At 39.9% G+C, this 17344-nt stretch overlaps 1 protein-coding gene across 1 annotated transcript in view; it reads left to right on the top strand.

Moving 5' to 3' along the window:
• The window catches only part of LOC139463813 (glutamate decarboxylase 1-like), a 46155-nt gene that overhangs the window by 23682 nt on the left and 5129 nt on the right, over positions 1-17344 (top strand). Inside the window, exons 3-11 of the mRNA XM_071245146.1 lie at positions 1184-1420; positions 2918-3008; positions 3371-3477; positions 3938-4053; positions 6455-6534; positions 7005-7176; positions 8915-8979; positions 13609-13687; positions 15664-15813. Of these exons, the coding sequence (XP_071101247.1) occupies positions 1184-1420; positions 2918-3008; positions 3371-3477; positions 3938-4053; positions 6455-6534; positions 7005-7176; positions 8915-8979; positions 13609-13687; positions 15664-15813 (1097 nt within the window). The remainder of the gene's footprint in view (positions 1-1183; positions 1421-2917; positions 3009-3370; positions 3478-3937; positions 4054-6454; positions 6535-7004; positions 7177-8914; positions 8980-13608; positions 13688-15663; positions 15814-17344) is intronic.

The raw sequence follows: 17344 nt of genomic DNA, 5'->3' as shown, positions 1-17344 counted from the left end.
CACAATGCTTGGACGTCTTGCATTCCACTATGACGTCATAAATATGGTGGAGTGTATTTTGGAACTAATCTTTGCAAGGGTCGCTCCATTTTCTCTGTGGACGACAGTTTCAATCATGGATATCTGCCAGGTGTTTTGCTGTGACTTATTGCAATGGTTCAAGTCTTGTGGTGAAAATTTTGATTGGTGTATCTTAATTCAAACATATATGCGGATTACACCCAAACATCACTGATTCCTAAATTCACCAATTCATACTGCAGAAAGTATTAAACTCACCTGATGCCTTATTAATCATCACTTGCGCTATTACCAAAGAGGTCGTCATTGCGTCCATGTAAAATTGAGAGAAAATAACTGTGTTTTCAAATTAGAGAAACCTGTGAAAAACATCAAATTCAAAACCTCACGATATCGCGTTTGGTTTCAATGAGTTTACGGGTTCTGGCAATATTTCTAAGGCGGTTACCAGATGATAATGGATTGTAAAGCATCACGTACATCGTCTGTATCGCTAAGTTTGCCGTTTAGTATTCAGCACAACCACATATATGCGGTATGTTATTACATTCCATATATTATTTCATTGAGCTAACTCTGTTAAATAAAATTATCTTGGTTTATTGTCTCATCTGAAAACTAATTAAATTACACATTAATAATACTGAAGAAAATACTATGTGCCAACGAAGGGAACTCAATCAGTTATTTAAGCTGAAACGTATTGGGCAGATTATTTTTCAGGTTTTTTTATTATTTTTCCCAGTGATACACTCTTCTGACTTTAGAACCCCGTGACAGGTTGATCTACTGAAATAAGGCTAAAGGGAGCAGAAAGGACGAGGTTTCAAACTTTAAAAAAAAATTTTTTATCGCTTCTAAAAAGAATCAGATTACTTCAAAGACATGTTCAGGAAATATAAACTTTGTAAGGCGAGCCTAACTGACTTACCTTTGGTTAGATAGTTAGATTAGATTACATACAGGATGACAGTGTTACAGGATGGCGCAAAGGTTAATTGGTTTACATCCAATCAATTTTGCAAAAGCTATTAGAAACTTTCAAAAGTGCAAACATGATGTTTTAACGATTTATCTTCAGTTATCATATTACATGGGTGATATTAAGGTCTTTGATCTTAAAATAACATCAATAATAGGACATGTCTATACCTGACAACAGATTTCCTCAAGTCTGGCGGTTCGGAGAAGATGTGTCACTTCCTTCACGAGATAGCTGACGTCCTGCAGCAGTATCTGGTGAAGCAGAAGGACAGGGGAGGAAAGGTCCTTGACTTTCACCACCCTCACCAACTCCGCGAGATGATGGCGCACTGTCTCGATATTCACGAGAGTCCCCGAGATCTGGAGCAGATACTTAGCGACTGCAAAGAGACCCTAAAGTACTGCGTGAAATCTGGTGCGTAGGCTTTATTTTGTCTTCAAATAAATTAAGCGAATCCAAAACATGGCGCCTGACGAGACGCTCTTACCCGTTGTTGAGCTCGTTCACCTCTCTCATGTGACAGACAAACGACCTTGAACGTGTCTGTGATGTTGACGTTGAGAGTTCTCTTTTTTATAGAAGTGAATAAAAACGATATTAGCAGAATTCAACTCAATTACTCACGTTAAGATACCAATTGTGATGATGCCATTCCACCAATTCCATGAAAAAGAGATATATCTCTGCGTGAAGATCTTACGACACCTTCATAGAACTTGCATAGAACCACAAATTCCATGATTCGACCTCATGTTGTTACCACCCCTATTCGGAAATTTTGATTAACTTTGTACAAATGAAAACCTACTCTGAACACTGGATATTCCTTCCCTTGTATTCCTTTTGACTTGAGATGCCATGGCGCCCAGAAACGACAGGGTGTAGAAATATCCACAACAAAATAATGTCGCTGCCTTGTGATTCTACTTTTGGAACATCATCGTTTCTGTTCGCTTTTCGAAATAGAGAAAGAAATCAGACATGCTTGTTTTAATGCTTCATTCCCTCGTACCGAGAATTTACGAGACTCCACGCCGAATAGATTTTCAATGTAGAAGTCCCCAATGGAGGTGTTCCCAGCGCTTCACACAGAAGGGTATCGGAGTAAAGGATCTGATTTTTAAGTGATAGGCATTCCACAAGTATGTACATTCGGACAGCAATGCTAAGTCTAATGTCTATGTATACCCCATTCACTGTGCAGAGTGTACGCAGAGTTTATAGCTCAAGTTCTTCCATAGATAACCTGACCATACCAGAGACACATGTGTGAAGATCCGGAGTCTTCAGCAACCCATGCTTGCCGTAAAAGGCGACTAACGGGATCGGTTGGTCAGGTTCGCTGACTTGGTTGATGTATGTCATCGTATCCCAATTGCGTGGATCGATGCTTATAAAGTCAATCACCGGATTCTCTGGTCCAGACTCGTTTTCATGTAGCTGGAATATGTAGTGCGGCGTAAAACAACAAACAAACAAACGGTGTGAACGTTTTATATTTACACAGCATTTCACCGTCAAGATCCGGGTTAGAATTGGTTTTCAGAGAACCATGCTTGTCGTAAAAGGCGACTTGCTAATTTGTCCGGTCGACTTGATTATTTACATTCATAGAGCTGGAATATTGCCGATGCGGCGTTAAGCAACAAACAAACAAACACAGCATTCCCATTATATAAACACGTGTAATGCAATATATGTCAAGATTTCATCCGTGTTCACACTTCAGTTGTAGCCGACAGTAAGACGAGTGATAAATTGCAGAATTTCTTGGCATGAAAAAATATTGTTCTTCCTGCCCCATGGGTTAATCGAAAGCATGTTATGTTGTGTAATCGCCCTGTTTTGACGTTTAAGACAGCAGGACGAAGTCACTATTTACAAAAATCAATCCAGGGTATTATCTTGCAGGTCATCCCCGGTTTCTTAACCAGCTAGGAACTGGAGTGGATGTTATTGGCGTCGCCGGGGAGTGGCTCGCTGCCACAGCTAACAGTAACATGTGAGTACCACCAGGACTGTCACGTTACAGCCCCGTCAGGATTCCGGGGTAGGAAATTGCGGGTTTGCGTGTCATTGTACCCCGACGGCGTGGAGCAGTCATAGTAACATCAGTTGCTGGATTGCCTGGTCCAGCTTCGATAAACAACAGTCCGCCTCCACATAGTTGGAATATTGCTCTGCGGCATAAAACAAAACACCTGTTCTTTTCAAAGTGATAATTATCTTTCTTTGTTTGAAACTGAAATGGAATAACTAGTACAAAGTGTTGACCAACCTATCTTATATCAAATAAACAATTTAAAAAAATGTTGAACTCGGTAAGCTAAATACGACCGTCAAGAAGTATGACTATGTTTTAAGGTTTACGTATGAGGTTGCTCCTGTGTTTACGCTTATGGAGGAAATAATACTGCAGCGCATGCGCAGTCTTGTTGGATGGGAAGAAGGGGACGGAATATTTGCCCCCGGTGAGTAGCGGCCATTTCTTGCCATCCAGTATAAAACTCGATACATATTAAAATGTTGATCATCTTCAGCTAAATCTTATGAAACAATTATGAATACCTTCGATCTGTTCTTAAGTATGACTGGGTCATGTCATAATCTCAAGGTATATTAAAAATCAAGTCTCGAAATTTTGAAAACAGAAATCTTGGTAATAATCTTGGATCGATTGTTTCCGAGAGCTATATGACATTAACGGTCTCAACCTTCCTTGTTATATATTTTCCATTAAGGTTCAAAATGCCATCAATTGTAGAAAGGTGATCGCACCAAGCAATATTTTCCAGTGCATAGTTTTCTGTAACTGACACAAGCTATCGATATTGGCAGTTCTTCATTGGCATATACTTCATTCTTCGTATATCACAATATATCATGCCACCCTTATCTTGTTAATACATTATCATGCATATCTTCCGTTAGGCGGAGCTGTGTCCAACTTCTATGGAGTTCTTTTGGCGCGACACCAGATGTACCCGGAAGTTAAGAAAGATGGGATGATTGGCATTGCTCAGCCGGTCATGTTTGTGTCTGAACAGGTGACTTTCAGTGAGATTTCTTCTGATTTTGGAAAGGGTTTTGTGGCTTTTATTGACATGTTGCTTTTGCTGTCTGTCGTAAGGGTGAGATGACGATAGTTTGTCATGTGTGTGGCATACACGTTCAGATATCTATCAAGGAGAAATCAACTAACACGCCATCCTGATGTCATTTCAGGTACGCTAACCCGACAAGAGGCCATAGCAACACTTGACAATAAAGACTTAATGACATATAGCTCCAGGTGTTTCCTAATGTTCCCCCACAGCCCTATAATAGGTCACTTTGAAGGCATTTGATTCGAAAATAAACACAGTATTAACCCAGAACATATTTAACACTGAGCTATGTGATATCTGGTAGAGATAAATACGTAACGTTAGTTTAACCGAGGACCTGAGTCAATATCATGTCATCATCCACTAAGTGACTTTATTGATAAACTAAATAAGATGCTATATAGATTTATTTCGAGTGATACACGAGACAAAATAAATAGTGCAAACTTGATAAGAAAATATGAAGAGGGTGGTATTCGAATGATTGATATAACGTCTTTTATGGAGTCATTTCAATTATGTTTAAAACCAATCAATGTCAGATTTGAGAATCCGCCAGTTATTTCATATCTCCTTCTTGGTGCAAACATTCGCAACAATACAATATTAAAATTGGGAAGGATATATTGCACTTGAGGTGGTAATTACTGCAATAAACATAATAATAATCAACACAGTGTGGAAGAAATGTCATCTTAGCCATTCTGGTTAAATCACCAGTTTCAAAATTGTTTTTATAGAAAAAATCGGTTTTATAAGGGTATACCTTGTGCTGAAGATATATGTAATGAAGGGTTTTTACCATGTGTAGAATTAAATGACAAAATTTGATACAGTAGAATGCTGTTAAATATTCCTAAATCATGGAAGCAAGTAGTGAATACAGTAAAGTACGTTTTTAACGAACACGCTTATAACGAACTGATCGATATAACGAACTTATTTCTTAGTCCCGGCCATTTGTTGCATATATGCTGTATATATGCTTATAACGAACTACGGTTATTACGAACTAAAGTCAGCAGTCCCTTTGGGTTCGTTATAACTGTAGTGTACTGTTATATAAAGTTGAATACTTAATAAGTATTTATTAAAAACGGTGTAACTTGCTGTCTTGTACAAAAGATTTAGGAATGTTTTATGATATGCTCAGCAAAAACCAACATCTTTATGAAAAATGGAAAAATGATTTGGAATTAAATATATTAGGAAAACCTCTATTCTCAAACTATAGAAATAGCATTTGGGATGCTAAGCTATTAGACCTTAGTAGAGTACGAAAAAAGGATTGTCGAAGATGACAAGTGCTCCGTTTGTGTATCTGACTCAGAAAGTTTTTTGCATGCGCATTTAAATGTTTTTGGTCAAAAAAAATAGTTGAAAATTTAATTAAATTTGCACTTTGTAATTTTAGATAAAAATAAATCTTATGCAATAGTGCAAACAGTTCTGTAAGACATCATGTTATTCTCGCAAGATATAACCATCTTTCAAGTAACTACTGTGAGGGCATTGTAATTCTCCTTGTTTACAGAAATATCTACTGATGAGTTTAATGTTGCAAGATATGTTACTCACAAATAACAAATACCTCTTCATTTAGCAAATCCAAGTTAAAATTTTGAGTGTCATTTAATTTTAATTTTATCGCTTCTAATATATTTCCTTATATCATAATTTTTTTGACAGAATGCGTAAACGGAGACATCAACCGAACTCGAAAATAGACAAATAAGGAGACAATTACACAAATGTCGAAATGAAATAATCATGGCATATATTTTTATTTTAATACTTAAATCATATGTTGAGATTATGTAGAACATTTTAAGTATCACTTTACCATTAACAGGCAATATGCAGTTTCGAGTCGGTAATATTAAACGTGGGTTTCATACGACTCTTCCTCAAATTTTGTTTCATCAGGGTTGCAACATTCAAGGCCGCAGAATAGCTTTCCAAAACAAACTCTAAAAGACACGTGGAGGGCATGTCTACATTTTGATGGTCGATGACATTCGATGCAATTCCTAAAATATATGTTTGTTCCCATTTTTTCTGGTGAACACTTGATATGCCCTTGTCCGTGTTTCATTGTAGAGTCAATCTTAACAGATCTAAGTTTCCGTTAAAAAGTGAAGTTGGTATTGGCACTTCCTGCGTTTTGGAAGACAGTCAGTTTACTGTCACTGATGATCGCGAGGTACTTATCCTGTGACGTGATTTTCCACTGGTACATTTTCCTCTCTTTCACTATACCCAGGCTGCATCTTATCCTGTCCCCCCGAAGGAATATGTTTGAAAGAAAATAATCTGATTCTGTATATTATTATCATTTCAGAGTCATTATTCTCTGAGGAGAGCAGCTGGGCTCTTGGGAATTGGTACTAACAATGTGATATCCGTCAAGTGTGACCACAGGTATGTTCACACGTTCAACACATGCTTGATAATATGTATTTGTGCTTAAGATCGTTTCGATCGACTATGTAGAGATTCAAGGGAAAACAATACCCAATACCTGTCGTAGGAACCGACAAAAGAGGATCTAGTAGCCACTTGACTGATTTGTGTCATCGTCCACCGATGTCGTGTGATTGCGAAAGGAAAGATTTATAACAACTCATGCAATGTTATGTTATTTCATGGCGTTTCAAGCGTTGAAATGTTAAGCCGCAATGATGTTTCCTGATTATTAATTAAAGACTCATTTCTTCGTTTTGTCAGCAACTGTCTCAAACTAAACTGACCATTCACTCATTGTCTTCGCTGCTTGTGCTTTCCTCAAGTTGGAATTGGAAAATATTATGTGATCATAACAAATTCGTATGACGATTCGTAAAATGTTGTCGTTTTCGTACGGTTTATACAGGACTTTAATGTTATGACAGGGGTAAGATGATCATTGAGGACCTGGAAAAGAAGATCAGTTTGGCTAAGCAGGCTGGCAAGAAACCTATGCTTGTCAACGCAACATGTGGGACAACTGTGTTTGGTGCTTATGACCCAGTGGAGGCTATTGCGGACGTTTGTGAAAAAAATGAAATGTGGTTACACATTGATGTGAGGAACTTTGATACTACATTTAAAATACTTGAGACATTTATTTATAAATCACGACGACACAGTCGTTCATTTTATCGATTATTATTCATTATATTACAAGACAATATGCTTCGTGATTTATCGAAAGTATCTGCCAATGATAAAACATGACAGGAAGGTAAATGTTTTTGCAACGCGTAAGATCTTCTGAATCATCTCTGGTCTTTCCGAAAAGTATCGTTGGCAGTTAAAATATAAAAAAACGTTTTTGAGCGATCTCATAGAAAAAAATGTGTTAAAAAAATGTAATATATTTTATTTGGGCAAAAGGTAGCTTCCCTTCCTGTCATAACCTTCTTTTAAGCCTAAGATTAATTCATTGATGGCATTAGCTAACGGTCTTGATGGGAAAACACAAATTCTCAAAATGATCGTGTCACAAGGGGTGGCTGAAAAGTTCTGAGCCTAACTATGATGGACTGCGTTGATGGTTGCTATTTATCTTTCAACATAATCCCCCTCCGAGGTACACACATTGTGCGAACGATGCTAGAGTGCCTGGATCCCGTTGGTGTAGAAAGCTTCCTCCTGGTTGTGTAAAAAGTCAACAGCAGAAATGACGTCAACATCGTTTGCATAGTGTGTGCCAGACAGTTCTTTCTTCAGGTTACGGGGAAGGTCGATCTGAACGTGTCAAATCAGTTGAAAATGGAGTTAAAGCCACAGTCATACATTGCAGTCATGGCGACAACAGACTTGTGTTCAGGTGCATTTTCCTGCTGGAACAACGCCTTTAGTGCATTTTCTACGAAGTATGCCCTTAGTATTCTCACGCAGTTGCCTCAGCAGATTAGCATAACATTGACCATTAATGGTCCGATTATTCGGGAGGTAGTCCACCAGCAGCATTCCTATGAAATCTCAGACATCCGAAGCCATCAAGCCAGTAGATGGAACGGACCTGGCCTTTTTCGGCGAAGAGGTTAAATGTTTTCTATTGTTTAACTGTTGCTAGTCGCTGGCTGATTGTGACTGAAAAGACTCATCCACGTTTAAATCAGAATGTTCTATCTCTCATGTTGCCTATTGTATTGGTTATGTGAAGTGTGTCCTCAATGATCCAGAATCATATCAAGTATTCTATCAACATGTTCCTATGTGGTGGTGGAACATTAAGGTCTTCCTGATCTTGGGTTATTGTCGAGGCTGTTCCTTCCCCTCTCTGCCGACCTCGTAACAATGGCAAAGGAAGGAGCATCATCACCTCAAGTGGAGTCCATGTCCGCATGTCTGTTGGAGTAACTTGAGGACAGCGCAGTAGCCAGTTTTCATCAACAGAGAATACCTTGTTACTTTGGTGCCCTCAATAATATGCGGCCTGATTGTGTATAGGGTTCAAATGCAGCCAATAAACATGGACAGTATTGTACTTAATACATGCAAACTGTTACGGGTGCACTAAATTCTTCATAGTCATGCTCAGAAGCTTGCAGCCACCTTCGTAATTGTTCGTTGTTTGATCCCTGTACCCTTAAGTAATTTACAAAACAGTCGGAGGGGTCGCGGTTGCTGTATAGAATCGATAGTGCAAGTGACCAGCTGGATGAGAATGGCTTTGTCTTTTTTGTGATCACAATATTTACTGTTGGTCTTCCGCTACAGGCCTGATGAGGCGTATGGGCTGTGGGAAAGGCTCGGCTGCCTCTGATGTAAAATCAAACAACCACTACATATTGATGTGATCTTCTTTCTTCAGGCAGCGTGGGGAGGATCGGCGTTGCTCTCTCGAAAACACAGACATCTTCTGCAGGGCGTGCACAGGTAAAACATGAAGCTTTCCTTTGCTGTAGAAGACCATATGTAGCATCTTGTATTACATTGTGATTGCATGACATACACTCTTATACACATTCATCAGTTTGATCATATCATCAACTCGAATATTCCCGGTCAGACATTTGCTGATTATCCGTTTACATATACGTGTTTATTACACATAACGTCAACAGTGATACGCTTTGACGTCATTACCATTGTGACGGCAAAAAAATCAAATAAAAAACGACGTTTTATTACGTTTTATTGACAGTTTTATTACTCATAGGATAAGCAGCAACCGAGTTCATAAAAATCGTATTTGCACTCGTGCAAATATCACTTCACACGCACCACTGTATTGTTAACGTCTTCCGGGCGGTACTGTTGACGTCATTCGATTCTTATTGTGATGTATGTCGGAATGACGTCATACTAGTAACGATTTCATAGCTGAAGATTGTTGACGTAATTCAACAAATGTGGTTTCCTGAGAAGCGGTCGTGATCAGTGCATTTTTCTAAAGGGGAAGATTAAGAAATAATGGGCAATATAGAAAGTGTTACGCTCGTCTTTGTGTGAAACTGATTTACGAAACTCGTGTAAGAATTCATGTGTTACTATCGGTCCGTGTACCAATATCTAGTGGTGTAGTGACGCACTCACGCCATACGCCATTCTTATAAGTCCGAAAAGTCGAAATATGTCCGCTTGGCCTGTACCTCATATATGTCTCAATGCACGATGACCGCCTCCGTGGTCTAGTGGTAGAGCGTCCGCCTGGAGAGCGGAAGGTCCGGGTTTCGATCCCCGGCCGCGTCATACCAAAAGACGTTAAAGATAGTACTTGTTGTTACCCTGTCTGGCGCTCGGCATAAAGGGGCTAAAACAATGACTGGTCGGCTTGGAGTCAGTATACTGTGTCTGAGTGGGGTATTCATGTTAAACTGCGGCATGGTATCTCAGTGAGCTAGCACTATAAATCGGCATCAGTCCGGACTAGTACAAGCAGCCACACAAACACACACACGTACATGCACGTCGCTATATAAGTGCAATAATCTTGGACGCGACGTTAAACCCCATTTCACCTCACCTCACCATACCTGTTCACCAAAGTGGTTAATGTCAAAGATCTGCATCATTATAGGTTTTGCTCCGACATGAAGCTGACACGCCGTGATAGAATAGAATACTGTTTATAGCAGTGTTAAACCAAACAGACCCACTTGTCTGCATTCTAAACATAATGTTAGAAAATACGAGAGTAATACCACAGTCTATTGCTCTCTTTGAGACGCGCGCGTATTCCGAGAAACAATATGGTCCCAGTATTCCATGCTTGTTCGAGCCAACTATTGAGGATCGGAAAGTCACCAATTGGTGTCTTGGTTCCGACTTCCTATACCATATGGCTCCGATGGCGTGGGCCGCCGTGATATAGCAGGGATATTGCTGACTGGTGGCTTATACAACATTTATTCAACTCGCCGTATCAATTAGGAAAGTACCATTTATGCCCAATCTACAGTTTCCATATGAAATGGTACCAGAAAAAATGTATTGTTCTTCATAGGCGGCGGTAGGGTAGCTTGGTTGTTAAAGCGTCCATTCGTCACGCCGACCATTCGTCACGCCGAAGACCCGTGTTCGTGACCATACATGGGTCCAACGTATGATCCCATTTCTGGTGCTGAAAACGACGTAGAACCATACTCACTCGCTAACTTGTATATAGGTGAGGTGAAATGGTGATTATTGCACTTATATAGCGACGTGCATGTACGTGTGTGTGTATGTGTGTGTGTGGCTGCTTGTACTAGTCCGGACTGATGCCGATTTATAGTGCAGTTTAACATGAATACCCCACTCAGACACAGTATACTGAATCCGAGCCGACCAGTTCTTGTTTTAGCCCCTTAATGCCGAGCGCCAGACAGGGTAACAAGTACCATCTTTTAACGTTTTTTGGTATGATGCGGTCGGGGATCGAACCCCGGACCTTCCGCTTTCCGTGCGGACGCTCTACCACTAGACCACGGAGGCGGTCCTACTTGTATATACAATGTAAGGATATGAAGGGTTGGTAACTTATCCGTTACCCTTGACATTCCATGTAACAGGTCAATTATGAAAGGCGATCAAACATAGCAAACATGGTTGCCGCAATGACACCGCCGCTGACGTAGTAATCACAGCTGTTCCCGATGTGTTCCAGATCAATAGGTGTCTGTGATGTCGTCTTTAACACCCTTCATGTCTGTTACTAATGTGAACAGTAGTTTCGTGGCCTTCAGGAACCAACCATTGATTCCGAACATCTCTAAGGTCACATATTGCGTGCTATACTTGAACGGTCGTTTCAAGGCTAGTTCCACTCATCTTCGTAGCATATTAACCTGTGCAAAAATCTAGACAACCACTATTGTTGTCAAATCAACATGGAAAGTAGTTTTCGATTCCAATCTCCAATCCAAAATACGAATTATAGAAAGAAATTAAAACCTAAAAAAAAAATTACAACACACAGTGGACAAACACAAACATGCTATTTTGTGAAACCATTTTCTAAATCTTTATCTCACCTAATTCTTTGATCTGTGATGTTGTGATGTTGTGCTTCAGAGACAGGACTGTTTCTGGACACAATAACTGGAAGACACACAATTTCATACTTTCGGCATCTCTATCCCAACAAGGGGGCGGCCGGGTAGCCTAGTGGGTAAAGCGTTCGCTCGTCACACCAAAGACCCGGATTCGATTCCCGACATGGGTACAATGTGTGAAGACCATTTCTGGCGTCCCCCGCCGTGATATTGCTGGAATATTGCTAAAAGCGTGATACCATAGTCACGCTCTCACTGTTCCCATTGATCATACACGTTTAGCTCAACAGATCAGCACTTTGACATAAACGGATAAATGCTATATGGAAAATACATTGTCAATGCAAGAGAATAAACAGTCCAGATTATCCGCCGAAACAGATTCAATCTGGCGTAAATTTTGCAAAATAACTATATGAAGCCTCTTTTTGCAAAGTATTTCAGATTGCGAAGACCAAACGGCTATTAATTCACTTGACCTTTTAGGAAAGAATGTGTTTACAATCGAGATTAAACTGTATTTGTTTGTTTGTTTGTTCTTTAACACCGCACTCAGCAATATTCCAGCGATATGACGGCGGCTAGATTGTGTAATAATAGGTACATGACAATGTTAAACTAAACAATGAAAGTGTACGTTGAAAAGTTCCAATCCAAAGCTCAGACCTCACGCATTGAATGTTCCTTCTGAACACCATAGCAGCATTACTGAAGGAAAAGCTGGTCGACAATATATGGATATTACACAATAGCCCCGCACAATAAAGCCGTGCATATAAAAATACAAGAATTATTTTGGACTCCTATATCACAATTTTATGTGAATCCATTGCAATAACTCAGTATAATGCGCTGTATAACAATTAGCCCCTTCATAACTATAGTAAGAATCACATGTCGTTATTATGACTCCACGGGTCCATATTTGCTTCTCATGCAATCAGCTCTCTATCTGGCAACAGATTAAATCCTGATCGATACGGGTGTAATCGATACCCTCTCCGGAGCGGAAACCGCCTCCTATCCTCTCCCTAACCTCTTTCACAACGATGGGACCATGTTTGGACTTCACTGACGCACAATCACTTGTGTGGACTTAAACAATTGAAAAACGGTGACATAGGAGATTTCCCCGATAGAAAAGTAATGATCCCCCGCTCCTGAGAAAATTATGCACTACTTTATCATGCCGGAGACAGGTGGTTGTGGAATGTGTGAAGAAAATTGAATAATACAGGCTGAGATCGAATCAACTGTCGATGGGGAATGACAGAATTAACCTTAATATCAATGGTGGCTTTTTACCCTTCTCCTACGTCAGTGACTACATTTTTGGCGTTAAAAACATGGAAATAATAGATGGGAGAGCTTCCGTCGAATCGATTCCTAACTTCCTGCTTTTTCCGTTTGCGATTTACCAAACACCACGCTTATTTTATCGATTGACATTTGACATGGTAAGAAATATTCAATTTCAACTGAGGAAAAAATGTTATATATATAGAGTACAATATTATAGTACACCCACGCGTCGTTTTCAAATGTCAGCCATGGCTGAGATGAAAACATACTCGTCGGGGAATATTTTTAAAGAAGTTATTTTGTAGTTTAATGTTAGATTTACACGGTCCTAGAGGTATGTGGTCACGACAGGTGCGACGCCAACACCATGTGTGATTGTAACTCACCTGTTTGTCACTTCCATTTTCTTTGTTTTCTTTCTTTACGTGTGACAGATATGCGAATGTGAGTGCACATGTTTAATTAATTAGTTGTATTCTATGGGACTATATATTTGGCATCCAAGTTCCAGCTGCTTCCGAGGCGGTCGGGTAGCCTAGTGGTTAAAGCGTTCGCTCGACACGTCGAAGATTCCCGGGTTCGATTCCCGACATGGTTACAATGTGTGAAGCCCATTTCTGGTGTCCCCCGCCGTGATATTGCTGGAATATTGCTAAAAGCGGCGTAAAACCATACTCACTCACTCACTCCAGCTGCATCCATGTTTACGTTGCTTCGTCTGCTGCAGAGCTGACTCGTTGACATGGAATCCACACAAGATGATGGGTGTGCCCCTACAGTGCTCGGCCATTCTCACGAGGCACAAGGTAACACTCACACATTCTTAGACTAGACATAAGGAAACACTCACACACTCTTAGACTAGACACAAGGTAACACTCATTGACTAGACACAAGGTAACACTCCTACACTGTTTGACTAGACACAAGGTAACACTCACCCACTCTTAGACTAGACACAAGAAAACACTCACACACTCCTAGACTAGACACAAGGTAACACTCATTGACTAGACACAAGGTAACACTCCTACACTGTTTGACTAGACACAAGGTAACACTCATTGACTAGACACAGGGTAACACTCCCACACTGTTTGACTAGACACAAGGTAACACTCATTGACTAGACACAGGGTCACACTCATTGACTAGACACAAGGTAACACTCATTGACTAGACACAAGGTAACACTCCTACACTGTTTGACTAGACACAAGGTAACACTCATACACTTTTAGACTAGACACAGGGTAACACTCATTGACTAGACACAAGGTAACACTCATACACTCTTTGACTAGACACAAGGTAACACTCATACACTCTTAGACTAGACACAAGGGAACATTCATTGACTAGACACAAGATAACACTCCTACACTCTTTGACTAGACACAAGGTAACACTCCCACACTGTTTGACTAGACACAAGGTAACACTCATTGACTAGACACAGGGTAACACTCCCACACTGTTTGACTAGACACAAGGTAACACTCATTGACTAGACACAGGGTCACACTCATTGACTAGACACAAGGTAACACTCATTGACTAGACACAAGGTAACACTCCTACACTGTTTGACTAGACACAAGGTAACACTCATACACTTTTAGACTAGACACAAGGTAACACTCATTGACTAGACACAAGGTAACACTCATACACTCTTAGACTAGACACAAGGGAACATTCATTGACTAGACACAAGGTAACACTCCTTCACTCTTTGACTAGACACAAGGTAACACTCATACACTCTTAGACTAGACACAAGGGAACATTCATTGACTAGACACAAGATAACACTCCTACACTCTTTGACTAAGCACAAGGTAACACTCCTTCAGTCTTTGACTAGACATAAGGTAACACTCATTGACTAGACACAAGGTAACACACGTACACTCATTGTCTAGACACAAAGTCACACTCATACACTCATTGACTAGACACAAGGTAACACTTATTGACTAGAGACAAGGTAACACTCATTGACTAGACACAAGGTAACACTCATTGACTAGACACAAGGTAACACTCATTGACTAGACACAAGGTAACACTCATACACTCATTGACTAGACACAAGGTAACACTCATTGACTAGACACAAGGTAACACTATTTCAGTAGACACAAGGTAACACTCATACACTCATTGACTAGACACAAGGTCACACTCATACACTCAATGACTAGACACAAGGTCACACTCATACACTCAATGACTAGACACAAGGTAACACCCATGGACTAGACACAAGGTAACACACGTACATTCATTGTCTAGACACAAGGTCACACTCATACACTCCACACAAGATGATGGACGTGCCCCTACGGTGACCGGCCATTCTCTAGATGCACAGGGTCACACTCACGCACTCTTTGACTAGACACAGGGAAGCACCTGTACACTCAGACATAAAGTAAGGTTCATACACTCATTGACTAGACACAGGGTAACACTCATTGACTAGACACAAGGTAACACTCATTGACTAGACACAAGGTAACACCCATTGACTAGACACAAGGTAACACTCCTTGACTAGACACAGGGAAGCACCTCTACACTCAGACATAAAGTAACCAGACATAAAGTAACGTCCATACACTCATTGGCTAGACACATGGTGTGTGATCTATGAAGTTTGAAACCCCGAATAGAAGCAAATAACGTTTTAGATAATATTGGTGTTCCTATTAACCGAAAAATTATACCAGGATCATACATTGTTGTGCCTCGTCACACATTTCAATGTGAATTGCAGGATCTTCTTTTAGCTGCGAACCAATCCAATGCGGCCTACCTTTTCCAAAAGGACAAACTATACGATGTGAGTTACGACACGGGTGACAAGACCGTACAGTGTGGCCGACACAACGACATCTTTAAACTGTGGCTCATGTGGAGATCCAAGGTACGGTGGCGTCATAGTCCTGGAATCATACGAAAGGATCACGATGTTACTAATATGTACTTATAATTTACAGTGAGATAGTCAAATCTAGCAATTAAATAAATCTCCTGCAATAATATGATACCACCACTCACGAGATCGGCCAGCATATATTCCATTGGTAAAAGTTCATTTGTGGAAGCTGAAGTTGGGATCAGCGCAGCTGCTATATATCATTGCTTGAAGACCCTTCCTGATGTTTGTTTAAGATACTTTGCATGACATTTTGGCATGTTCTTGGATCATTTCTACCATGTTTATTATAGGCTTACTCCTATATTGATGACACCCACAAAATGTTGATCAACCGTTACAGATGGAACTATTTACTTAGACGTGCCAGTATCACGATGGAAGTGATATGGTCAACAAAACAGGTTTCGGTTCGAGCAGTTAGTTAATAAGGAAAATCAAGCAGCTACAGAATATTTTTAAAAAAATACAATTTTGAACGGTTGTTATAAACAACTTATTTGTCAACCACCTTTTAACCCCCCCCCCCCCCCCCCCCCCCCCAGGCACAGTGGTTCTTGGCTGTGGTTACCGTATGTCCCCATCCATTCATCGTATAAGTGTTTCTATGTGTCACTACTGGGGGCTACGGATGGTCCATTTAGAACAGTTAGTTAGCTGTAGCATTTACAGCCCACTTCTACATCTCCAATTGGCTGCACATAATATTTTGTAATCAACATGTACGTACCAAATCGCTTTCATAATCACCGACCTGCAAGAAATGTTTCATTGAACACAAATACAAAACAAAGTAGACACAATTTATGGATAACAACTTCTTTTATACTTTAAAACTGTAAAGGCGACGTTTCGGTATGGATCCTTATACCGTTGTCAAAGAAGACTTGCCGTAAGTTCGACACATAAACGTTCGACACAACGGTGTTTGAATGTATATGGTAGTGGAAAATCTTGTAGTAGCTTGAATGCCAGTTCCACGTATTTCAATGTTTTGGTCAAATTGTTCGTTCATCGACCTGATTTAGATCCCCACTTTGATTCAGTGAAGTTGAAGTGTGAAGCTCATTAATGCAATATCGCTGTCATCTGCCGTGATATGACTCGACAACTGGCGTCAAACAATACTCAGTCCATTCAATAATGATACGTTTATTTTTGGATGAACCGTGCATTAAAATACTTGAAATACTGGTAATGTTTATCTGTCTTCTTGTGAAGAGCTGTTTCAACGAATACACAAACAAGTTAAAAGAGACAAACAGTAGACTATCATTTTGTTTTTCTGGGTACACCAGATTTCAATTTCAAATTTAAAAATAAATTAAAATATCCTTCTCTCTGTTGCAGAATGTTAGATTGTAGCATGGTTTAAAACTGTAATTGGGTTTTCACTTTATTATGCAAATATATAAAACATGTCCAATAAACTTTCTTTATTTCAGTTTTTCAAAGGAAATGTCGGTAGGAATATCTATATTTCAGTTGACGTTCTTCTTCTGTTTATGATGATGTTAGA

This window comes from Haliotis cracherodii, unplaced genomic scaffold (genome assembly GCF_022045235.1).
Source record: "Haliotis cracherodii isolate W230 unplaced genomic scaffold, xgHalCrac1.p SCAF_16, whole genome shotgun sequence".
NCBI classification, from domain to species: Eukaryota; Metazoa; Mollusca; class Gastropoda; order Lepetellida; family Haliotidae; genus Haliotis; species Haliotis cracherodii.
This window is presented reverse-complemented; position numbering and strand designations above follow the sequence as displayed.